The 26,717-nt window shown below is 51.2% G+C and overlaps 2 protein-coding genes across 5 annotated transcripts in view; one reads left to right on the top strand and one right to left on the bottom strand.

Moving 5' to 3' along the window:
- LOC129693360 (zinc-binding protein A33-like) overlaps positions 1–26,717 on the top strand; it is a 127,837-nt gene that overhangs the window by 15,221 nt on the left and 85,899 nt on the right. The gene's annotated exons all lie outside the window — the stretch shown is intronic.
- LOC129693359 (antigen peptide transporter 2-like) overlaps positions 20,177–26,717 on the bottom strand; it is a 34,957-nt gene continuing 28,416 nt past the window's right edge. For all 3 annotated transcript variants that reach the window (XM_055630201.1, XM_055630202.1, XM_055630203.1), the window contains 4 exons: positions 24,253–24,426; positions 22,287–22,446; positions 21,246–21,382; positions 20,177–20,399 (listed from right to left, as the gene is read on the bottom strand). In XM_055630201.1, coding sequence (XP_055486176.1) covers positions 20,181–20,399; positions 21,246–21,382; positions 22,287–22,446; positions 24,253–24,426 — 690 coding nt within the window. In that variant the 3' untranslated portion in view covers positions 20,177–20,180. The remainder of the gene's footprint in view (positions 20,400–21,245; positions 21,383–22,286; positions 22,447–24,252; positions 24,427–26,717) is intronic.

Below are 26,717 nucleotides of genomic sequence, written 5' to 3'. Positions count from 1 at the left end.
CCGTCTTCACTACCCACTCTCCCACTCCCTCTCTCTCACAACCCACTCTCCATCCCCCCTCTCCTCCACTCTTTCTCCCCCACCCCACCTTTTTTCCCTCAGTTTGCTGTACCCCCACTCTCTCTCCCCCCCTTTTTCCCTCAGCTTGCTCTACTCTCTCTCCCCCAAAGTCAATTGTATTTGTCACGTGCACATGAATGCAGTGAAATGAACCCCCCCACCCCCTCTGTCTCCCTCCCCCACTACCCTCCCCCAAATTATGTGCTATAAAAATAAAATTGACTTGACTTCCACTGTCTCTCTCCCCCTCACCTCCACCACTCTCCCCACCCTCCTCCACTATCTCCCCACCCCCCCCACTCTCTCTCCCCACTGTCTCCACCCCTCTGTCTCTCCCCCACCCTCCTCCACTGTCTCCCCCGTATCTCTCCACCCTCTCCACTGTCCACTGTCTCCCCGCTCCTCCACTGTCTCCCCCTCTCCCCACCCTCCTCCACTGTCTCCCCGTGTCTCTCCCCACCCTCTCCACTGTCTCCCCGTGTCTCCCCCACGCTCTCTCCACTGTCTCCCCCCCCCCACGCTCCTCCACTGTCTCCCCGTGTCTCTCCCCACCCCCCTCCACTGTCTCCCCCCCTCTCTCCCACACTCCTCCACACTCCCCCTCTCCCCACCCCCTCCACTGTCTCCCCGTGTCTCTCCCCACCCTCTCCACTGTCTCCCCCACCCACCCTCTCCACCCTCTCCCCGTGTCTCTCCCCACCCTCTCCACTCCACCATCTTGCTGTACTTTCTGTGCATCGCCTCCTCCTCGCTCCGCGCTCCGGGGAAAACCGCCATCGCTGCTGCTCCGCTCCCCCATGACGTCACCGACACCGGAAACGGCGGGACGGCCATCTTTGTAGCGGGCACGCCCAACGCCCAGCGTTGCTATAGGATCTTTGGGCACGCCTCATGGAGGCGGCCATCTTTGGTACAGGCACTGACGTCACTGAACTGATGGAGATTTCGCAGCAGCAGGAGAATTTCTGCACAGTCGGCAACTTGATGAAGGGCGGCCATCTTTGTTAGGGGCGCTAATGTCCCGGATCCCCAGGGGAGGGCGGCCATCTTTGTTAGGGGCACCAATGTCCCGGATCCCCAGGGGAGGCGGCCATGTTTGTTAGGGGCACCAATGTCCCGGATCCCCAGAAGGAGGCGGCCATCTTTGTTAAGGGCAGCTCCGCCCATTCGTTTCCATTATCGCCGCTTCCCTCCGCCATTTTTGTTGTGGGCAGTGAAACAACTTAAAATAATTTTAAAAGAGGATGAAATCTTTCCAAAAGGAACATCTAATCTGTCTTGAAGTCGGCGTGGAGAGACGTTTGTTTCTGTCTGGCGCTGGGATGTTGTGGTTAAAGGCAGGAGGAGGTCGTGAACCCTCTCGGGGTGAAAGGTCATCTGTGGTTCCCTGGCAAAGGTGGAGCTGGAGACAGAGAGAGACACAGAGAGAGGGAGAGGGAAAGAGATATCGGTTTAAGGTGAAGGGGAAAAGATTTAATAGGAATCCGAGGGGTAACTTTGTCACACAGAGTGTGGTGGGTTTATGGAACAAGCAGCCAGAGGAGGTAGTCAGTGACGTGCAGTGATGGGGAGGCACTGGCTTCTACCCCATCCGAACTTAGTTGTGTGTCTGTGTGTGTGTATTAGATGTGGGTGTGTGATAGAAACATAGAAATTAGGTGCAGGAGTAGGCCATTCGGCCCTTCGAGCCTGCACCGCCATTCAATATGATCATGGCTGATCATCCAACTCGGTATCCCTTCTCTGCACTCCCTTTATGGCAATAATGTCCTTCCTCAGATTTGGAGACCAAAACTGTACGCAATACTCCAGGTGTGATCTTACCAAGACCCTGTACAACTGCAGTAGAACCTCCCTGCTCCTATACTCAAATCCTTTTGCTATGAAAGCTAACATACCATTCGCTTTCTTCACTGCCTGCTGCACCTGTGTCTGGGAGGAAGGGAGGGGAGGGAGAGAAGGGAGGAAAGAGACGAGGAGGGGGGGAGAGAAGGGAGGAAGGAGAGAAGCGAGGGAGGGGAGGAGAGAAAAAGGGATGGTAGGAGAGAAGGTAAAAGAGGGAGAGGAAGGAGGGAGCGAAGGAGAGAAGGTAGCAATGTTACAAAATTTTGAGATTTAAAAAATCAAGTCTGCAATTTATCCCAATTTATCAGATAAAGCATAACAATAAGTTTAATTTGACACCTAATTCACTTTCATATCTCAAGTAATAAAAACGTTATGGCCATTTTCATACTCGGAAATTAGCATCTTGTTCCCTATTGATTTTCTATGGACATAACAAAAAATCTGTGATCATGGACAGTCAAAAGCCCATAACCTTCTTAAAAATTAAGAGAACTGAATGAAATTATCAGTTATCATAGATTGAACCATTCTGAAACAAATATAGAATAATCTTACTTGGATGACCTGAAATTAAAGCATATAATTAGTTAGTTACCCAATTGTAGCTAATTTCAAACTTCAATTACTAGATCTAAACATCTATCCATTTCTTAATAAATGATTAACATTTTTAAATAGCCTAAGTGTCCAAATAATATTCACAAATAATTCACAATAAAACATGATTTTTAAATCTCATTTACATAAATTTATAGGCCAAATGGAAGGAATTTAGTGTCCAATTGCTGTAAATTAAAGTCATTTTAAATCGGCTTTCTTCTGGGATCCTGTGAACGCGCTGGTTTAGAACGTTCACATTGCGCTGGATTTGTGCCCTCAAATGCCCAGAAAAATACTGCGGGATATAAAGAGCCCAAAATGAGCTACTCGCTATAGAAAACTTTATACACAAGGTTCTTAAGGAGCCCCTTTTAATGTAAAAATAAGGTACATACCTTTAATTGTTTGCTTTATAAAACCCTGGGGCTGCGAGAGGTCGCGGGTTTAGAGAGTGATTTTTAAACTACTATAACTATTATACAAGGCCATAAAAACTAATAATACCTTTTGCGACGGGGTCTTTCAGCGATTTTCCGTTAATGATTTACTAGGCTGAACATTTTCGATTGCAACAGCCTAGTAAAAATCGCGTTTTAAACCCGCCCCCTCTAAACAGCGGCAAAATCACACACACGCGGCTGGGACAGATTCTCAACCACGATTCAGGTAGGTTTTGTAACATACCTAGAGAAGGGAGGGGTGGGGGGAAGGGAAGGGAGGGGTGAGAAGGGAAGGAGGGTAGGGAAGGAGAGATGTAAGGGAGTGGGCCGGCGGCGGGAGTGGATGCCGGGGTCCCGAGCCGAGAGTAGATTGCTCCAGCGTGGGGCCCAATTGGGAGCTCTGTTTCAGCGGCCCAGAGCCGCCGGATCGGCCGCTACAAATCAACCAATCAACCTCCCAGTCAGCGCCGCCCGCGGCTGGAAAGCCAGCGCCGCCAGCGGTGGAACGCAGTACTGCGCCGCCGCTGCTGAAGATCGCTAACGTGGAGATAACGTGAGGTGGCGGCAATTTTTTCAACGTTTTTCCAGTTAAATGGGTGATTGGAACGTGAGTCTGACCATAAAATGCCAACAAAAAACAGAAAACTTTGTCGGCATTCAGCAGGTCGGGCAGTGTACAGTATCTGGAAAGGGAAGGGTTAATATTTCTGAGGTCATATAGAATAGAATAGAATGCATTTATTGTCATTCAAACCTAGGTTTGAACGAAATATCATGTCCACAGTTTTTTTTTTACATTACAAAACAATCCAAGACCCACACTTAACACAGTTTACATAAACATCCATCACAGTGAGTCTCCAACATCTCCTCACTGTGATGGAAGGCAAAGTCTTTATCTCTTCGCTTTGTTCCTTCTCCCGTGATCCAGCAGTCCAACTGCAGTGTCGAGGCGAACTGGGGCTCCGATGTTAAAGCCCCCGGTGGGCGATGGTAAGTCCTGAGGCCGTTTAAGCCACGCCGGGCGATGTTAGGCCCCGGCTCCATGTCCTTTAAACCCGCGATTCCAGCGGGAGAAGTCGCCGTTGCGGAGCTCGGAAAAGCGGTCTCCCACCAGGGACCTGCGAGCTCCCGATGTTCCCGTCCACCGGGTCTGCGGCCGGTGCCTCCGAACTCCAAAGTCGGGTCGCAGCCGCGCGCCACCACAGCTCTTCTCGCTCCGAAGTTGGCCAGCTCCACGATGTCCATTCCGCAGACTCTGCAACTGGAGCCCTCAGGTTAGTCCCAGCCGGAGGTCGCCGCCGGCTCCACGATGTTAGGCCCAACGACATCCGAGACCCGACTGGGAATAGTCGGGTCCCCGCACAGGGAAGAGATTTAAAACGGTTTCCCCCACAGCCCCCCCACCACCCCCCACATATAGACAACTATGGAGCAGCAGATTGAACCGCTGCCTCACGGGACAAAGACCCGGGTTTGATCCTGACCATGTTCACTGCTCGGAGCGTGCACATTCTCCCTGTGACCGCGTGCGTTTCCTCCGGGTGCTCCTGTTTCCCCCCACATTCAAAAGACATGTGGGGTTGTAGGGTAATTGGCCCTCTGTAAATTACATGGTGCACAGACTCCACCATCACCGAGAGCCACTGCCCAGCTCACCTTGAGTTCCTCTTGGTTAGATGCAGACCGTTCTATCTGCCCAGAGAGTTCACCTCCACTGTTGTGACTGCAGCCTATATCCCTCCTGATGCTAATGCCAAGCTTGCAATGAAAGAGCTGCATACTGCCATTAGCAAACAACAGACGCACAACCCCGAGGCAGCCTTCATTGTTGCGGGTGACTTCATCACTCCAACCTGAAGACTGCACTCCCCAAGTTCCACCAACATGTCTCCTTCCCCACTAGAGTAGACAAGACACTGGACAAAGTCTACACTAACATGGCTGAAGCTTACAAAGCCGCCACCCCCCCCCCCCCCCCCCCCCCCCCACCTTGGTCAGTCTGATCACCTCTCATTGTTCTGGATGTCAGATGTGGGAGGTCATGGTGTCGGATGGCCCTCCAGACGTCCACATCTGCACCAGGTGCAGCGAGATGGGGCTCCTAAGGGACCGTATTAGGATCCTGGAGCAGCAGCTAGATGACCTCTGTCTGATCAGGGAGAGTGAGGAGGTCATAGAGGGGAGTTATAGAGAGGTGGTCACTCCAAAACCACGGGAGAGAGACATGTGGGTCACGTTAAGGAAGGGCAAGGGGCAGAGGCAGGAACGAGTGAGTACTCCAATGTCGGTACACCTCGCAAATAAGTACTCCTGTTTGAGTACGGATGGGGGTGACAGCCTACCCGGGGGTGGTGACAGTGGACGGGCCTCCAGCACAGAGACCGGCCCGGTTGCTCCAAAAGGTAGGGGAAAAAAAGAGGGCAATAGTAATTGGGGACTCTATTGTTAGGGGGTCGGATAGGCGATTCTGTGGACGCAGTCGGGAGACCAGGATGGTGGTCTGCCTCCCTGGTGCCAAGGTCTCGGATGTGTCTCAACGCATCCAAGATATCCTTAAATCAGAGGGAGAGGAGCCTGAGGTCGTGGTACATATAGGTACCAATGACATAGGTAAAAAAAGGGAAGAGGTCCTGAAGGGAAGATTTAGGGAGTTGGGAGGAGAGTTAAGAAAAAGGTCTAAAAAGGTAACAATCTCAGGATTACTGCCTGTGCCACGCGACAGTGAGAGTAGGAATGGAGCGAGGTGGAGGATAAATGCGTGGCTGAAAGACTGGTGCAGAGGGCAGGGATTCAAGTTCCTGGATCATTGGGACTTCTTTTGGGGAAGGTGGGACCTGTACAGAAAGGATGGGTTGCACTTGAACCCGAGGGGGACCAATATCCTAGCGGGGAAATTTGCAAAGGCAGCTGGGGAGACTTTAAACTAGAATGGTTGGGGCGAGGGACTCAAATAGCGAAAGCTAGTAGACAGATGGGAGGCAGGAAGCAGAAAAGGGAAGCACTCGGACACAAGAGGAGAAAGAAAAAAAAGGAAATAAACAGAGAATAAGAGACGGGGGTTTTCTTAAATGTGCATATTTTAATGCTAGGAGCATTGTAAGAAAAGTGGATGAGCTTAGAGTCTGGATAGACACCTGGAAGTATGATGTTGTGGCGATCAGTGAAACGTGATTGCAGGAGAGCTGTGATTGGAAACTAAATATTCCAGGATTTCGTTGCTTCAGGTGTGATAGAATTGGAGGGGCAAGAGGTGGAGGTGTTGCATTGCTAGTCAGGGAAGATATTACAGCAGTGCTTTGGCAGGATAGATTGGAGGCCTCATCTAGGGAGGCTATTTGGGTGGAATTGAGAAGTGGGAAAGGTGTAGCAAAACACTTATAGGGGTGTATTATAGACCGCCAAACGGGGAACGAGAATTGGAAGAGCAAATATGTAAGGAGATAGCAGATATTAGTAGTAAGCACAAGGTAGTGATTGTGGGAGATTTCAACTTTCCACACATAGACTGGGAAACACATTCTGTAAATGGGCTGGATGGGTTGGAGTTTGTAAAATGTGTGCAGGATAGTTTTTTGCAGCAATACATAGAGGTACCTACTAGAGGAGGGGCAGTGCTGGACCTCCTGTTAGGAAATGAGACGGGACAGGTGGCGGAGGTATGCGTGGGGAAGCACTTAGGGTCCAGTGATCACAATACCATTAGTTTCAATATAATTATGGAGAGGGTCAGAACTGGACCTAGGGTTGAGATTTTTGATTGGAGAAAGGCTAACTTTGATGAGATGCGAGATGATTTAAAAGGAGTGAACTGGGACATTTTGTTTTATGGGAAAGATGTAGAAGAGAAATGGAGGACATTTAAAGGGGAAATTTTAAGAGTACAGAATCTTTATGTTCCTGTTCGGTTGAAAGGAAACAGTAAAAATTGGAAAGAGCCCTGGTTTTCAAGGGAAGTTGGACATCTTGTTCGGAAAAAGAGGGAGATCTACAATAAATATAGGCAGCATGAAGTAAATGAGGTGCTTGAGGAGTATAAGGAATGTAAAAAGAATCTTAAGAAAGAAATTAGAAAAGCTAAAAGAAGATATGAGGTTGCTTTGGCAAGTAAGGTGAAAGTAAATCCAAAGGGTTTCTACAGCTATATTAATAGCAAAAGGATAACGAGGGATAAAATTGGTCCATTGGAGAGACAGAGTGGACAGTTATCTGCAGAGCCAAAAGAGATGGGGGAGATATTGAATATTATTTTTTCTTCGGTATTCACCAAGGAGAAGGATATTGAATTATGTGAGGTAAGGGAAACTAGTAGAGTAGCTGTGGATACTATGAGGTTCAAAGTAAAAGAAGCACTGACACTTTTGAAAAATATAAAAGTGGATAAGTCTCCAGGTCCTGACAGGATATTCCCTAGGACATTGAGGGAAGTTAGTGTAGAAATAGCCGGGGCTATGACAGAAATATTTCAAATGTCATTAGAAACGGAATAGTCCCCGAGGATTGGAGTACTGCGCATGTTGTTCCATTGTTTAAAAAGGGTTCTAAGAGTAAACCTAGCAATTATAGACTTGTTAGTTTGACTTCAGTGGTGGGCAAATTAACGGAAAAGATACTTAGAGATAATATATATAAGCATCTAGATAAACAGGGTCTGATTAGGAACAGTCAACATGGATTTGTGCCTGGAAGGTCATGTTTGACTAATCTTCTTGAATTTTTTGAAGAGGTTACTAGGGAAATTGACGAGGGTAAGGCAGTGGATGTTGTCTATATGGACTTTAGTAAGGCCTTTGACAAGGTTCCTCATGGAAGGTTGGTTAAGAAGGTTCAACTGTTGGGTATAAATGCAGGAATAGCAAGATGGATTCAACAGTGGCTGAATGGGAGAAGCCAGAGGGTAATAGTGGATGGCTGTTTATCGGGTTGGAGGCAGGTGACTAGTAGGGTGCCTCAGGGATCTGTGTTGGGTCCTTTGTTGTTTGTCATGTACATCAATGATCTGGATGAAGGTGTGGTAAATTGGATTAGTAAGTATGCAGATGATACCAAGATAGGGGGTGTTGTGGATAATGAAGAGGATTTCCAAACTCTACAGAGTGATTTAGGCCATTTGGAAAAATGGGCTGAAAGATGGCAGATGGAGTTTAATGCTGATAAATGTGAGGTGCTACACCTTGGCAGGCCAAATCAAAATAGGACATACATGGTAAATGGTAGGGAATTGAAGAATACAGTTGAACAGAGGGATCTGGGTATAACCGTGCATAGTTCCTTGAAGGTGGAATCTCATATAGATAGGGTGGTAAAGAAAGCTTTTGGTATGCTAGCCTTTATAAATCAGAGCATTGAGTATAGAAGCTGGGATGTAATGTTAAAATTGTACAAGGCATTGGTGAGACCAAATCTGGAGTATGGTGTACAAATTTGGTCGCCCAATTATAGGAAGGATGTCAACAAAATAGAGATAGTACAGAGGAGATTTACTAGAATGTTGCCTGGGTTTCAACAACTAAGTTACAGAGATAGGTTGAATAAGTTAGGTCTTTATTCTCTGGAGCGCAGAAGGTTAAGGGGGGACTTGATAAAGGTATTTAAAATGATGAGAGGGATAGACAGAGTTGATGTGGTCAAGCTTTTCCCTTTGAGAATAGGGAAGATTCAAACAAGAGGACATGACTTCAGAATTAAGGGACAGAAGTTTAGGGGTAATATGAGGGGGAACTTCTTTACTCAGAGAGTGGTAGCGGTGTGGAATGAGTTTCCAGTGGAAGTGGTGGAGGCAGGTTCATTGGTATCATTTAAAAATAAATTGGATAGGCATATGGATGAGAAGGGAATGGAGGGTTATGGTATGAGTGCAGGCAGGTGGGACTAAGGGGAAAAAATTTTTGTTCGGCACGGACTTGTAGGGCCGAGATGGCCTGTTTCCGTGCTGTAATTGTTATATGGTTATTGTTCCTGCTCCCTAAGTACTCCCCACTCATCAGACGGGTTAAACCAACTGTGAGGACAGTTAAAGTCTGGTCAGAGGAAGCGGACTCCACACTTCAGCAGTGTTTTGGAAACACTGACTGGAAGGCGTATGCAGCCCAGGCCACTATTGACTCCCACACGGACATTGATTCCTACACATCCTCTGTTCTGGACTTTATGAACTCCACCATCAATAGTGTTACCTCCCTCAAACAGGTGACCATATACCCGAATCAGAAGCCATGGATGAACAGCGAGGTCAGGCTACTGCTGAAAGCACGGGACACCGCTTTCAGGTCAGGCGATGCTCGAGCCTACAGTTCATCCAGGGCTAACCTGAAGAGGGGCATCAGGAAGGCCAAGCACTGCCATAAGCTCAGGATTGAGGAGCACTTCAACAACAACTCCGACCCCAGACGCATGTGGCAAGGCATCCAGGCCATCACGGACTATAGACCCTCCAACACCACCCCCACATCCAGCGACGCCTCCTTCCTTGAGGAGCTTAATCACTTCTATGGCCGCTTCGACAGGGACAATCTAGAGACAGCCATCAAGGCTGTGCTACCTGCTGATCACCAACCCCTCACACTCACCCCCTACGTCGTGTACGTGGCACTGAGTAGGACTAATGCACGTAAGGCTGCTGGCCCTGACGGCATCCCCGGGCGCGTGCTCAGTGCCTGTGCTGCGCAGCTGACAGACGTCTGGACTGACATCTTCAACCTGTCACTTGCCCAAGCAGATGTGCCCACGTGCCTTAAAACCACCTCCATCATGCCAATGCCCAAATACTCCACTGCGGCAAGCCTCAACGACTTCCGCCCAGTTGCACTTACCCCCATCATCACCAAGTGCTTCGAGAGTCTGGTCCTGGCACTCCTCAAAGGCTGCCTACCCCCCACACTGGATCCCTATCAGTTTGCCTACCGCAAGAACAGGAGTACGGAGGATGCCATCTCAATGGCACTTCACTCCGCCCTCTCCCACCTCGACAACAGAGACAGTTACGTAAGAATGCTGTTCATCGATTACAGCTCAGCATTCAACACCATTATACCATCTAAACTGATCACCAAACTCGGTAACCTGGGCATCGACCCCTCCCTCTGCAACTGGATATTGGAATTTCTAACCAACAGACCCCAGTCTGTTAGGTTAGCCAAGCACACCTCTTCAACACTCACCCTGAACACTGGCGTTCCACAGGGCTGTGTGCTGAGCCCTCTCCTCGACCCCCTCTTCACCTACGACTGCACACCTGTACATGGTACTAACACCATCATCAAGTATGCAGATGATACAACGGTGATTGGCCTCATCAGCAACAATGATGAGTCAGCCTATAGGGAGGAGGTCCAGCTCCTACCAGCATGGTGCGCTGACAACAACCTGGCCCTTGACTCCAAGAAGACCAAGGAGCTCATTGTATACTTCAGGAAGTCTAGGGGCGGCACGCACACCCCCATCCACATTAACGGGACGGAGGTGGAACGTGTTTCCAGCTTCAGGTTCCTGGGGGTCAACATCTCCGATGACCTCTCTTGGACCCACAATACCTCAACTCTGATCAAGAAGGCTCACCAGCGTCTCTTCTTCCTGAAGAGACTGAAGAAGGTCCATCTGTCTCCTCAGATTCTGGTGAACTTCTACCGCTGCACCATCGAGAGCATCCTTACCAACTGTATCACAGTATGGTATGGCAACTGCTCTGTCTCCGACCGAAAAGCACTGCAGAGGGTGGTGAAAATTGCCCAGTGCATCACCGGTTCCTCACTCCCCTCCATTCAGTCTGTCCAAAGCAAGATTGTTCCCGATGTTAGGGAAGTCCAGGACAAGGGGTCACAGCTTAAGGATAAGGGGGAAATCCTTTAAAACCGAGATGAGAAGAACGTTTTTCACACAGAGAGTGATGAATCTCTGGAACTCTCTGCCACAGAGGGTAGTTGAGGCCAGTTAATTGGCTATATTTAAGAGGGAGTTAGATGTGGCCCTTGTGGCTAAGGGGATCAGGGGGTATGGAGAGAAGGCAGGTACGGGATACTGAGTTGGATGATCAGCCATGATCATATTGAATGGCGGTGCAGGCTCAAAGGGCCGAATGGCCTACTCCTGCACCGAATTTCTATGTTTCTATGTCTGCGAAGGGCGCTCAGCATCGCCAAGGACTGCTCTCACCCCAACCACAGACTGTTTACCCCCCTACCATCCGGGAGGCGCTACAGGTCTCTCCGTTGCCGGACCAGCAGGTCCAGGATCAGCTTCTTCCCTGCGGCTGTCACACTACTCAACACTGTACCTTGGTGACTGCCAATAACCCCCCCCCCCTGACACTCCATCCACCAGGAAACAAATAATTGCACTACTATGACTGTATGCACGTAAATATATCTATCTATTGTTCATATTCTATGTTGCTCTTCTAGGGAGATGCTAACTGCATTTTGTTGTCTCTGTACTGTACGCTGACATTGACAATAAAGTTTGAATCTGAATCTGAATCTGAATCTGAGATACAGTGCGTACAGGCCCTTTCGGCCCATCAAGTCCACACCGACCAGCGGTCCCTGCACACCAACACGATCCAACACACACTAGGGACAATTACAATTATACCAAGCCAATTAATCTACATACCTGTATGTCTATGGATTGTGGGAGGGTGGGAAGATTTTGGAGAAACCCCACGCGGTCACGGGGAGAAAGTACAACAGACAGCACACGTGGTCGGGATTGATCCATGGTCTCCGGCGCTGTGAGGCAGCAACTCTACCGCTGCGCCACCGTCACCGCCATGAATATGGCTAGTGGTTTGCCATCATACATATGCAAGGAATGGAGGTAGAAAGATCATGTAACTGCAGAGATTAGTCTAACTTGTTCAGCAGAGTCATTGTGGACCAAAGAGCCTGACCCTATGCTGTACTGTTCTATGTAGTTCATTAGCACAGGACAATCCGTCCAGCCCACCGGCACTGGGCATACGTCTGTCCAGTACACTGGCACTCGAGCCAGTCGGCACCACTGGCACTGGAGCCCACCTCTGTCTGGACTGTCACTGGACCCATGTGATTTCAGTTCACTGGCACTGAATCCCACCTGCATTCAGTCGGTTTATCCCAGAGCACAACCGGCGCCGGTTGACCCCGGGAGCAGACACGGCGCAGGTTTATCCTGGGAATTGTCCGGCCGGGAACTGCAGGAGCGGAGGAATTGTCAATCACACAACATCACGGTGACCCACCGGGAAATTGTCAAGTCCATGGAATTGATCGCGAGGAATACATCGGGTAGGCACATCGAGGCTCTTGTCCGGGGGGGGGGGGGGGGGGGGGGGGGGGCTCTTGTCCCGGGGGGGTTAATAAGAACTAAGAACATGAGTAGTACCGTTTTCACACAATGGGTGATGGGTGTATGGAACAAGCTGCCACAGGAGGTAGTTGAGGCTGGGAGTATCCCAACATTTAACAGTTGGACACGTACATGGATAGGTGGGGTTTAGAAGGATATGGCGGGTGGAGCCTACTCCCAGCACCGGCTATTCCGGGAAAACTCCCGCTGGCGGTTTATCCCGGGGACAGTCCCGGCAGGTTGGTCGTTGTGGGCAAGTTGTGCCAAAGATTCCGGAGACTTCAGCGGACGGATCGACCAGATTGACTGGCGGGACGGGGTTTCGGATCAGACTGACCGGCAAGACGCTACGCCGCTCCGTCAACATCACGGCCAATGTCCGCACCGCTTTGCAGGTGCACGATATCCCGGCCATGCGCCCAGCACCAGATTATCCCGGGAAAGCACCCGCTGCTGGATTATCCCGGGCGGGAAATTGGGACGACCATGAAATGGCATCGCAAGCGCCGGGGAATCGCGCTAGTAAACCAGTGCTCCCAGCGGCGGAGGTCGCGGCCCGAGCCCAGACTGGCCGAAGGGACGGGTTGGAGCTCACGTTAGCTGCCGGGATGGCGTTGAGGACCCTGTCTGTATCTCGGGACTGGATCGGAGCCCAGAGTAACCACGAGGACGTATGTACCGGTTACACGTGCTCGCAGGCGGGGTGGTGGCGCGGACACTGCCATAATGTGTCACCTTGTGGCTCCAATGCTCCGGTCGCGAGTTTATCCCGGGATCGTTGCGGGCGCCACCGGACCGGATGCACGGTCAGCCACCCACACGGTGACTCGCCCTGGACCTGGCGAGGTAAAAGTCCAGACATAACGTCGAGACAGACCGACCCACCCCATACTGACTGTCGCGACAGGGTCTGAGCCAAGACTGGGCATCAGGACGGGTCGAAGCCCCTATTGACCATCGGGACCGTATTCCGCTCGGACTCTCACACGGCCGAATCCCACACCGGTCGGACCCTCAGCCCCCCTGACCCAACACCGGGCACCGGGGTATCTTCTGAACGGTCCCGGTGCTGCAGGGCCGATGACCTGTCAGCCACACAACTTCTCCTGACATCCCAACCTTGCCTTGGCCTCCCGGGAGATTGTAATCACGATGAAATGGCTTTAAGGCGCCAACAATCGGAACTGTCAGCGGCGGAGCATCGCGGGTCAGCCGAAACTGGCTGCCCGGACGCGTTCAGCGTCCCGGCTCTAACCCGTGACAGGACCGGAGCCCAGACTGATCGTTGGGAGGTTACGCTGCTCCACCCTTCCCCGGCCGGACCTGTACAGAACGGATCCAACTCCGGCCAAACTCCAGAGCGCCTGGACCCCGTACATTGGACACTCTACCGGTCTGAGCCTACGCTGCCTGGACCCACACTGGGGACCGGGTTAACCCGGGAACTCCCCTGGCGTTACAAGGCCAGATGAATTGACAGTCACATACCATGCGGTGAGTATTGTAACCACGGTCAACCATCGAGACTAAGTTTGGACTAGAGTATCGCACCGACCAGCGATCACACGAAGGACAATTTACAATTTTACCAAACCGATTAACAAACAAACCCGCACATCTTTGGAGTCTGGGTGGATACCGATATCCGGGAGAAAACCTGGAGATATCACGGGGAGAACGTACAACCCCCGTACAAACAGCACCTGTAGTCAGGACTGGGGGTTGTACTGGGGGGCGGGGTGGCTGGAAGAGAGATGAGGATAGGATACATTCTGGCGATAAAGGTGGGGGTGAGGAGTTTTGGCAGGTGAGTGGTTCAGGGATGTCAATACAAAATGTGTGAGATAAGGAGGAACGCATTGAGAAGCCCGAGGAAAGAATAAAAGTGGAATGTGCCGGGGAGGGGAATGCAGGTGTGACAAGGGAGAGCAAGGAGAAGATGGGGTATTGTTTGTAATTTAGTTACTTTTCGAGATACCGCATAGAAACAGGCCCTTCGGCCCACCGAGTTTGTACCAACCATCGATAATCCATTCACTCTAGTTATATTTATGCTATAACCTAACATTTGAGAATTGCCGACAGATTGTAATGTTTCTAAAGCAACACGAGATGCTGTTCCTCCAGTTTCCTCAAGTTTTCTCCATGTTTACTCCTTCACATAGTCAAGACCAAGTGTTGGGCAGGCGACCGTTTACTCTTGCCATCGGTCTATCATAGAAACATAGAAAATAGGTGCAGGAGTAGGCCATTCGGCCCTTCGAGCCTGCACCGCTATTCAACATGATCATGGCTGATCATCCAACTCAGTATCCTGTTCCTGCCTTCTCTCCATACCCCCTGATCCCCTTAGCCACAAGGGCCACATCTAACTCCCTCTTAAATATAGCCAACGGCCTCAACAACCTTCTGTGGCAGATAATTCCAGAGATTCACCACTCTCTGTGTGAAAAAAGTTTTTCTCATCTTGGTCCTAAAAGATTTCCCCCTTATCCTTAAACTGTGACCCCCTGTTCTGGACTGCTCCAACATCGGGAACAATCTTCCTATTCAGCCTGTCCAACCCCTTAAGAATTTTGTAAGTTTCTATAAGAACCCCCCTCAATCTTCTAAATTCTAGCGAGTACAAACCGAGTCTATCCAGTCTTTCTTCATATGAAAGTCCTGACATCCCAGGAATCAGTCTGATGAACCTTCTCTGTACTCCCGCTATGGCAAGAATGTCTTTCCTCAGATTAGGAGACCAAAACTGTACGCAATACTCCAGGTGTGGTCTCACCAAGACCCTGTACAACTGCAGTAGAACCTCCATGCTTCTACACTCAAATTCTTTAGCCATGAATGCTAACATACCACTCGCTTTCTTCGCTGCCTGCTGCACCTGCATGACTATTTTCAATGACTGGTGTACCATGACACACAGGTCTCATTGCATCTCCCCTTTTCCTAATCGGCCATCATTCAGATAATAGTCTACTTTCCTGTTTTTGCCACCAAAGTGGATAACCTCACATTATACTGCATCTGCCATGCATTTGCCCACTCACCCAGCCTATCCAAGTCACCTTGCAGCCACCTAGCCACCTCCTCACAGCTAACACTGCCCCCAGCTTCGTGTCATCCGCAAACTTGGAGATGTTGCATTCAATCCCCTCGTCCAAATCATTAATATATATTGTAAATAGCTGAGGTCCCAGCACTGAGCTTTGCGGTACCCCACTAGTCACAGTCTGCCATTGTGAAAAGGACCCGTTTACTCCTACTCTTTGCTTCCTGTCTGCCAGCCAGTTCTCTATCCACATCAATACTGAAACCCCAATACCAAGTGCTTTAAGTGTGTATACGAATCTTTTATGTTGGACCTTGTCGAAAGCCTTCTGAAAGTCCAGATATAACACATTCGCTGGTTCTCCCTTATACACTCTACTAGTTACATCCTCGAAAAATTCTATAAGATTCGTCAGACATGATTTACCTTTCATAAATCCATGCTGACTTTGTCCAATGATTTCACCACTTTCCAAATGTGCTGCTATCCCATCTTTAATAACTGACTCTAGCAGTTTCCCCACTACCGATGTTAGACTGTAATTCCCCGTTTTCTCTCTCCCTCACGTTTTAATAAGTGGGGTTACATTAGCTACCCTCCAATCCTCAGGAACTAGTCCAGAATCTAAAGAGTTTTGGAAAATTATTACTAATGCATCCACTATTTCTGGGGCTACTTCCTTAAGTACTCTGCGATGCAGCCTATCTGGCCCTGGGAATTTATCGGCTTTCAATCAATTCAATTTACGTAACACGGCTTCCCGGCTAAACTGGATTTCACTCAGTTCCTCTATCTGATTTGACCCCCGGTCCCCTGCTATTTCCAGCAGATTATTTATGTCTTCCTTAGTGAAGACAGAACCAAAGTAGTTATTCAATGGTCTGCCATGTCCTTGTTCCCCATGATCAACTCACCTGTTTCTGACTGCAAGAGACCTACATTTGTTTTAACTAATCTTATTCTCTTCACATATCTATAAAAACTTTTGCAGTCAGTTCTCGACCTCGACTATCCCATTTGACACCCCATCCCCATTATTCAGTTTAAAACCACCTGCCTGCCAGAATGCTGATCCCACACCTGTTAAGATGCAATCCGTCCCTTTTGTACAGTTGCCCCTTACTCCAAAACATATCCCAGTGATCTAAGAATCTAAATCCCTGCCTCGTGCACCAGTTCCCCAGCCACACATTCAGGTCCCGTATCTCCCTGTTCCTGCTCTCGCCAGCACGACGAACTGGAAGCAAACCGGAGATAACAACCTTGAAGGTCCTGCTTTTCAGCATTTTTCCGAGCTCTCTAAAGTCACGCTGCAGAATATTGATCCCCTCCTTTCCGACTATCCAAGTCTGCTGAAGCTCTCATCTTACCTCACTTTCCCCTTCTCACACTGTCCTTTCTGTTCTGGGACTCCTCCATTATCAGAGTGAGGCCATACGCTTAGATAGCTTACATTAGATTCTCCCATTTTAAGTAACTAATGTACCTCCCTCCCTTCACCCCTCCACGCCCCTCTTCCCTGTATTCCATTTGGGTTTAATACCCTCTGCATTACAACGCACCCATATATCCCCTTTGCTACCCCCCTCCCTCCCCACCACCTCTATCCAGTCCTCTGGCTTCACATTTCCCCCATCAGAGCTCTAGGGGCCAGTGGAATCAAGGGATTTACCGAGTTGATGTGGACCCAAGCTTTTCCCTTTGAGAATATGGGAAGAGCCAGTTTGGAAGCCAAACAATCCAGGACATGACTTCAGCAAGATTCTGGAAGCAAAAGGGACAAAAAGTTCTTTAGGGGTCCAATGAGTGGGGAAATTTCTTTACGCAGAGAGTGTCTAATAGTGGCGTTTACTTCCTTTTGTGGAATGAGCCTCCCACTGGAAGTGAGCTTTGGAGGCAGGTACCTCACCCTTGGTATCATTTATCCCCTTCAAAATGTCCCTAAAATTGGGATAGGCATTAAGCTCCTATGGATCCAGAAGGGAATGGAGGGTTATGGTACGATGTGCAGGCAGGTGGGACTAAGGGGACCAAAAAAAATGTTCGGCATGGACTTGTAGGGCCGAGATGGCCTGTTTCCGTGCTGTAATTGTCCCTATATCTCTGGTCCTTATATGCCGATTTATATTTATGTTCTTACCCTTACCCTTTTTTCTTCATAGGGGGAGGGAGAAGGCGTATTTAGACTAAGCACCTAGGCACGTGTTATTGATTGGGGACGAACAGCCATGATCACAATGAATGGCAGTGCTGGCTCGAAGGGCCGAATGGCCTCCTCCTGCACCTATTTTCTATGTTTCATATCTGGCATTTATCCAACCATTTGCGAATCAAAATATGTCTCCCCGGTCCCCACCTATCACTCGCCAGACTTTGTCTAGCCCTTCCCCTCTTCCAGCTCCCCACCATCCCCCTTTCCCTCCCACCACCACAATCACAATCAGTCTCAATAAGTCTCTTGAAAGGTCGCCAATCCACCTTCTCCACAGATGCTGCCTGATCCCTGTGTTATTCCAGCACACGGTGATTTTTTTCGCGTTCCCAGTCCCAGTCCCTGTGTCATGGCACAAACCATCCCCGGAGTCTCCCCCACAGATGCTGCTCGACTTGCTGCGTCCAGATCGCAGCACTCGGTATAAAGAGAAAGAGGGAGGGAGAGAGACCTACAGACAGACGCCCTCTGGTCAATGTGAGTCTACAAATGAGCTCAGACCAGATACAAGTTTAAGTGAAAATCTCGTTTAATGCACTGAAGTGGAATTAACCTGGAATTGGGCGCTGAAAACTGGGGCGCCCAGACCCTGCACTGGCGGATGCACGACCCCATCCTCTTCCCCACCCATCCCACACAATTCCCCCCCCTTCCCACCCCGCACCATCACCCCCTCCCTCCCCACACTCACCACCACACACACAACACTCACCCCCTCCCTTCCCCACACTCTCACATCACCCACACACCTCACTCACCACCCTCCCTCCCCACATTCACCACCCTCCCTCCCCACACTCACCACCACTCCCACACCACACTCACCACCACAGGCACCTCACTCACCACCCTCCCGAATGGCCTTCCCCACACTCACCACCCACACCCACACACCACACCACACACTTCACCACCCTCCCTCCCCACACTCACCACCACACACACACCACGGTGATTTTTTTTCGCGTTCCAGTCCCAGAGTCCCGTGTCATGGCACAACAATCCCCTGTCTCCCCACAAGATGGCTCGACTTGCGTTCCACACACCACCACCCTCCCTCCCCACACTCCACCACCACCACACCACCACCACACCCGCACCCCACCACACACCACCCACACACACCACCACACACTCACCACCCACACCACACCACACTCACCACTCACACACCACACTCACCACCTGGGGCCCTCCCACATGCACCACCCCACCACTCCCACCACCCCACACTCACCACCACCCCACACCATCACCACACCACACTCACCACCACACTCACCACCCCCCCCTCCCCACACTCACCACCACACACACCACACACTCCCACCACCCTCCCCCACACTCCCACACACCACCACACACACACACACACACCACCCACCCACATCCACACACCCCACACCACACTCACCACTCCCTCCCACACTCACACCACACACACACCTCACTCACCCTCCCTCCCCACACTCACACCACCACCACCCACACACACCACTCACCACCCTCCCTACCCCACACACACACTCACCCCCCCCTCCCCACACTCCCTCACTTCCCAACACACCACACTTCACCACACACACCCCCCATTCACTCGCCCACACCTCCCCTCTCCCACTCACACCCCCTACACCACCCTCACCCCACTACTTTCCCCTCGCTATCCTCCTCCATTCATTCGCTTCGCTCCACCCCTCCCCCCCCTCACCCTCACTATCTTCCCCCTCGCCTATCCCCCCCCCATGCCCCCCCCCCCCCCCCACATTCCCCACCTGTACTCCTAGATCCCGCTGCTCTACAACACTACCCAGAGGCGGACCATACTCTGTAGGTTCTGCCCATGTTAGACGTACTAAAATGCATCACCTCACACTTCTCTGTATGAAATTCCATCAACCATTCCTCAACCCACCTGGCCAATCGAACCGGATCCTGCTCCAATCGTTCACAACCATCTTCACTATCTGCAAGAACCACTAACTTCCCCGCCCTCATTCTCCCTCATCTAACTCACTCCCCTCGCTGGCTCACTACCCTCGCTCTCTCCTCGGTCTGCACTGTCAACATCTCTCTCCTTCTCCCTTAAACTCTCCATGAAGATTGAGGGGGGATCTTATAGAAACTTACAAAATTCTTAAAGGGTTGGACAGGCTAGACGCAGGAAGATTGTTCCCGATGTTGGGGAAGTCCAGAACAAGGGGTCACAGTTTAAGGATCAGGGAAAATCTTTTAGGACTGAGATGAGGAAACCATGTTTTACACAGAGAGTGGTGAATCTCTGGAATTCTCTGCCACAGAATGTAGTTGAGGCCACAGTTCATTGGCTATATTTAAGATGGAGTTAGATGTGGCCCTTGTGGCAAATGGGATCAGGGGGTATGGAGAGATGGCAGGTACAGGATACTGAGTTGGATGATCAGCCATGATCATATTGAATGGCAGTGCAGGCTCGACGGGCCGAATGGTCTACTCCTGCACCTATTTTCTATGTATATGTCTATGTCCCTCATCTCCCTCTTCACTCTCTCCCTTCCAATCCAACTCCTCACCCTCTCCCTCCTTGTTTCCCCACCCCACTCATTCTCTTCCTCCCTCATTGTCCCCCTTCTCCCCACCCTCACTCTCTCTCCCCGTGTCCCTACCCCTACTCTCCCCCGGCCGCTCCCTGCTCTCCGTTGGTGAACTGCCGCAGCACCAGGCGGGAGTAGCAGCCGCCGAGCTCCATCAGCTGAGTGTGAGTGCCTCGTTCCACCACACGGCCGCCCTCCAACACCACGATCCTGTCCGCCCGCTGCACAGTCTTCAGCCGATGGGCGATCACCAGAACTGCGGCCACCGGCTCACGGGCCAGGGCCCGCTGGATCTGCGGGGAAGCGGAGTTTAGTCAGAGCCTGCCTGCCCCGTACCCGTGGCCACCCCAACCCCACCCGCCCACCCGCCCGCCCGCGCAAATCCCACACCCGTCCAGAGCCGGCCCACATCGCCCCGGCCGCTGGTAGACACTGTCGCACTGGGAGGCGGGATTGGGGCTGGTGGGGGGAAAGAGCGTGGGGGGGGGGGGGGGGGGGGGGGGGGGGGGGATGACAGAGGAGGAGGGGGGAAGCAGGTGAACAGTTTGATCAACTGGTCTTTAAACGACTCTTCCATGTTAGATGTGAATTTACTGAATAACAACGACTTTTGATTGTGTTCATAATCTGTATGTTTATTATTATTTTTTGATTAAAATAGTATTTGTATAATAAACATAAAAAAATAAAAAATGCACCCTCCCAGCTTCCACCTATTTACGTTGTCATTAATATCTTCCTGTAAAGTCCAGCATTCTGCCTATTCAAAACGATCTTAATACTGACGGAGCAGAATTAGGCCATTCTGCCCATCAAGTCTACTCCGCTATTCATTGGTGGCCGGTCCGTGGTTGGGTAATGGTGGGTGGGTGGGCAGCAGGTGAATGGGGGGGGGGGGGGGTGAGCGGGGTGGGGGCGGGAGAAGGGTTGGGGGCGATGTCTGGGGGGTTGGGTAGTGGTGAGGGTGCGCGGGGTGGGTGGGGGTGGATGTGTAGATGTGGGTGAGGGTGAGTGGGGCAAGTAGATGAGACAACAGCGTGACTGAGCTGATAGTGAGCGTTCGTGCCCCAGAGCTCAGCCCACATTGACGTGCACATGGTAACGGCGCAGCGCGCTGTGGGCAGGCGGCAACTGCTCACCGATAACTCGGTGTGTGTGTCCAAGGAGCTGGTGGCCTCGTCCAGGATCAGAATCCGCGGCTTCCGGACCAGGGCGCGGGCGATGGCGATCCGCTGCTTCTGTCCCGCTGAGATCTGCCCGCCATCCTCGCCCACATCTGCTCAACGGGGAGACGCCGTTACTAGCAACACAGCAAGTGTCCTCATGGACAGAGAGCGGTGACACACACAGAGCGCGGTCCCCAGTGGAGGTCTATATATAAGGGATATGAGTGTCCTACCCCTTTACATCGGGGACCTGGGGGGGGGGAGAGTGTTGCACAGGGCTGTGGTGTGTAATAAATATTTGACTTAGTGTGGGACTTGCCAGCCGCTTGTAACTTCTGTGGTGAGGAAGAGACCATGTTCCATGTGTATATGGAGTGTGAGAGGTTGCAGCCCCTGTACAAATATCCATGAACGCTGGTCACCGCGGGGGGTTGAGTGTATTGTAGATAAAGATGGCACTATGTATTATAATGATTGCCTGATGTAAAGTGACAACTGAAAGTCTTCGTAACTTCTGCTACACTGTAAATTGCAAATACTGAATCAAGTCCTTGTTAAGAAGGACAAAAAAAGGAGCGTGTTGCCGTGGACGGTGTGCGTGCCACAGACCTCGTGGTCACACGACGTGCAAACCATGGAACTGCTGTGTCACAGCAGAGACGGCACCATCCCTAGAGCACAGGACCCTAGTGATGCCCACACTGGCACTATAGTGATCACACCCTAGTAATGCCCACACTGGCACTATAGTGATCACACCCTAGTAATGCCCACACTAGTATAGTGATCACACCCTGGTGAACTGCACACTATCACTACAGCGATCGCACACTAAGCCTATAGTGCCTCCCACACTAGTATAGTGATCAGATCCCGGTGATCTAGATTACTGACTCCACCTGCCACTGTGGTGCCCCCTGTGTGCCGGTCCCCTGTAGCCGGCACTGGGCAGTGCCAGGGTGCCATGGTCAGGAGGGCTCCCAGCCCCCTCTACCTGGAGCGCTGCGACTGTACCTGTGTCGAAGCCCTGGTCCATCCTCTCGATGAAGTCCCGTGCGCTGGCACTCTGGGCAGCAGCTGCCACGTCTGCCTGCGGGCAGTGATCCAGCCCGTAGCGGATGTTGTCCTGCACCGATAGGGCAAAGAGTGTCGGCTCCTGCCCCACGAGCGCCACCTGTGGAGAAGAGACAGCAGCTGCGTCAGGGAGCTGGCACCACATGGGCACAGTGTACACGTGGCATACGGGGGTGGCACTGAGTGTACACGTGTAGCATGGGGGCACTGAGTGTACACGTGTAGCATGGGGGCACAGTGTGTACACGTGTAGCATGGGGGCACAGTGTGTACACGTGTAGTATGGGGGCGCTGAGTGTACACGTGTAGTATGGGGGCGCTGAGTGTACACGTGTAGTATGGGGGCGCTGAGTGTACACGTGTAGTATGGGGGCGCTGAGTGTACACGTGTAGTATGGGGGCACAGTGTGTACACGTGTAGTATGGGGGCGCTGTGTGAGTGTAGCACACGTGTAGTGTGGGGGCGCTGCTGAGTGTACACGTGTAGTATGGGGGCGTGTGTACACGTGTGTACACAGTGTGTACACGTGTAGCATGGGGGCTGAGTGTACACGTGTAGCATGGGGGCACATTGTGTGTACACGTGTAGTATGGGGGGCGTACAGTGTGTACACGTGTAGTATGGGGGCACAGAGTGTACACGTGTAGCATGGGGGCGCTGAGTGTACACGTGTAGCATGGGGGCACTGAGTGTACACGTGTACACGTGTAGCATGGGGGCACTGAGTGTACACGTGTAGCATGGCATTGAGTGCACAGTGTGTACACGTGTAGCATGGGGGCACTGAGTGTACACGTGTAGCATGGGGGCACTGAGTGTACACGTGTAGCATGGGGGCACTGAGTGTACACGTGTAGCATGGGGGCACTGAGTGTACACGTGTAGCATGGGGGCACAGTGTGTACACGTGTAGCATGGGGGCACAGTGTGTACACGTGTAGCATGGGGGCACAGTGTGTACACGTGTAGCATGGGGGCACTGAGTGTACACGTGTAGCATGGGGGCACTGAGTGTACACGTGTCACATGGGGGCACTGAGTGTACACGTGTCACATGGGGGCACTGGGTGTACACGTGTAGCATGGGGGTGAGTGTACACGTGTAGCATGGGGGCACTGAGTGTACACGTGTAGCATGGGGGCACAGTGTGTACACATGGCACAGGTGGTGGCACCGAGTGTAAACGTGGCACATGTGGTGGCACTGAATGTACACATGGCACCTGGGGCACAGTGTGTACACATGTCACACGGAGGAACGCCTTGTATATGTGTCACCCTAGGGGTGGCACTGAGTATACATGTGTCACATGGGCGCACATTATACACGTGTCACACATGGCGTGGCATCGAGTGTAGACGTGTCGTATGGGGGCACACTGTTCACACATGGCACATGGAGGAAGGCACTGAGTTTGCACATGTCACACAGGCACACTACATGTGTCACACATAGGGTGGCACTGAGTGTGGACACTTGCCACACAGGGTCACTGTGTACATGTATCACACGGGGGAACACTGTGTACATGTATCACGTGGGGGGGGGGCACTGTGTGTACACATATCATATGGGGATACACTGTGTACACGTCACATGTTGGCTCTGAGTGCGCACATGTGTCACACAGGGGCACTGAATGTCTACACATCACAAGATGGCAGTGTGTACATGTATCACACAGAGGTACAAGACACTGTTCATTCACCCCCCACTCATGTCCTGACCCACCCCTCATTGACCACTGACCACCCCTTCACTGCCCTTTGACACCCTCTGACCCCCCCCCGACCACTCACTGTCCCACTGTCCCAGTGTAACCCCCATGTGTCCTGACCCTGTGCCCCCTGACCACTCACTGTCCCAGTGTAACCCCCATGTGTGCTGACCCCGTACCCCCTGACCTTGCTGTGGTAGTACTTGTGCTCGTACTCCTTGATGTGCCGCCCGTCCAGCAGGATGTGGCCGGACTGAGGCTTGTAGAAACGTTGCAGGAGGCTGACGCAGGTGGTCTTCCCCCCTCCCGAGGGTCCCACCAGGGCCGTCACCTCCCCGGCCCGCACCTCGAACGACACGTCCTGCAAACACAGAGGTAGAGTGAACAATAGAACAAAGCCCCCACTCCCTGCGATGTTGCCAGCAGCCCCCGTGCCCAAGGATAGATGACCCTCTATCCCTCCCCCACACCTTCTCTCCCCATCCCCCTTCGCTCCCAACATCCTTTCACCAGGACCTGACCCATGGACCGGACTGGGGACTCTGGAGGTGGCCTGGGACACAGAGATCAGTGTGCGAATGGGAAGTGGAGTTATAATGGCTGGCAGCTGGGAGATCCAGCAGATCTAGGTGGTCCTGGAGCAAGTGTTCAGTGAAACTGGGTTACTTCAGTGAAATGGCCCTCTTCCATCCTCACACTGACCTTCTGCCCTGTGCCTCCTGCATTGCCATAGTGAGGCCACACACAAACCGAAGGAACAGCACCTCATGTTCCACTTAGATAGCTTACAACCCAACAGTACTTAATTCACCAGTATTTGGTAACTAAGCTGCAACATCCCACTGCCCTCCCTGCCCCACTCCCTCTATTTCCCTCCACATATATCTCTCCCTCTGCTTCACATTTTGTGTTTTTTATCTTCCTCCCTTCTCTGGCCTGTGTCCACCCATCTGCCATCAATCGTCTCCCAGTCACCAATATCTACCTATCATTTACCAGGCTTTGTCCCACCAACTTCCCTTCCAGCTTTCTCTCTCCTATTACAATTAGTCTGAGGAAAGGTGCAGACCCGAAACATCACCGATACATATCCAGAGACCGTGCCTGACCCGTTTAGAGACTCCAGCACTTTAAAGGGCCTGTCCCATTTGGGCGTTATTTGGGTGTCATTTACGCGACACCATTTAAGCGTCATGATGCACGAGGCGTTACGCGCGCATGGGACGCGCTGAGACGTGGTGTCGTAGGCAGTGACGCACAGTTGCGCGCGGCAGCCCAGGATTTTGGAATTCTCAAAATCCTCGCGTGCCACCTGTGTGATGCGCAAATTACGTCCAAGTGAGACAGGCCCTTAACGCATTTTTCTAACGCAAGAGGGACTATGCTCATGGTGAGAGGAGAGAATCATGAGTCAAACAGTGTGGAAACAGGCCCTTCGGCCCAACATGCCCATGCTGATCAACATGCCGACCTACATGAATGTCACCTGCCTGTGCTTGGCCCATATCCTTCTAAACCTCACATTCCTAGTAAATCTTTCCCCCCTCACTTTAAACCTATGTCCACTGTCCACTGGTTCTCGATTCCCAGAGTCTGGGTGAAATATTATGTATTTAGCCTACTCCCCCCATGATTGTACGCGCCTCCATAATATCACCACTCATCCTCCGGTGCTCCAAGGAATAAAGTCCGAACCCGCTAATCCTCTCCCTTTAACTCAGGCCCAATGTTCTATAGATTCAGGATCAGTTCCTGCGGACTGGAGGTTAGCTAATGTTATCCCACTTTTCACGAAAGGAGCGAGAGAGAAACAGGGAATTACAGACCAGTTAGCCTGAATTCGATGGTGGGGAAGATACTGGAGTCAATAATTAAAGAGGTAATAATGGGGAATTTGGATAGCAGTAAAAGGATTAGCCCAAGTCAACATGGATTTATGAAAGGGAAATCATGCTTGACTCATCTTCTGAAATTTTTTGAGGATGTGACAAGTAAAATGGATGAAGGGGTGCCAGTGGATGTAGTGTATCTAGACTTTCAGAAAGACTTTGATAAGGTCCCGCACGGGAGACTGGTGACTAAAATTAGAGCACATGGTATTGGGGGTAGGGTGTTGATGTGGATAGAAAATTGATTGGCAGACCGGAAGCAATGAGTAGCAGTGAACGGGTCCTTTTCAGAATGGCAGGCAGTGGCGAGTGGAGTGCCGCAAGGCTCGGTGTTGGGGCCACAACTGTTTACGATATATATATTAATGATTTGGAGGAGGGAATTAGGAGCAACAATAGCAAGTTTGCAGATGACACAAAGCTGGGTGGCAGTGTGAACTGTGGAGAGGATGTTATGAGGTTGCAGGGTGACCTGGACAGGTTGAGTGAGTGGGCAGATGCGTGGCAGATGCAGTATAATATAGATAAATGGGAGGTTATCCACTTTGGCGGCAAAAATAAGGGGGCAGATTATTATCTCAATGGGGTTAGGTTAGGTAAGGGGGAGGAGGTACAGCGAGACCTGGGTGTCCTTGTCACCGGTCACTGAAAGTTGTCATGCAGGTGCAGCAGGCAGTGAAGAAAGCTAATGGAATGTTGGCTTTCATAACAAGAGAATTTCAGTATAGGAGTAAAGAGGTTCTTCTGCAGTTGTATAGGGCTC

The sequence above is a fragment of the Leucoraja erinacea genome, unplaced genomic scaffold, assembly GCF_028641065.1.
Source record: "Leucoraja erinacea ecotype New England unplaced genomic scaffold, Leri_hhj_1 Leri_268S, whole genome shotgun sequence".
NCBI classification, from domain to species: domain Eukaryota; kingdom Metazoa; phylum Chordata; class Chondrichthyes; order Rajiformes; family Rajidae; genus Leucoraja; species Leucoraja erinaceus.
Note: the sequence above shows the minus strand (reverse complement) of the source record. Positions and strands in the feature narration are given on the sequence as shown.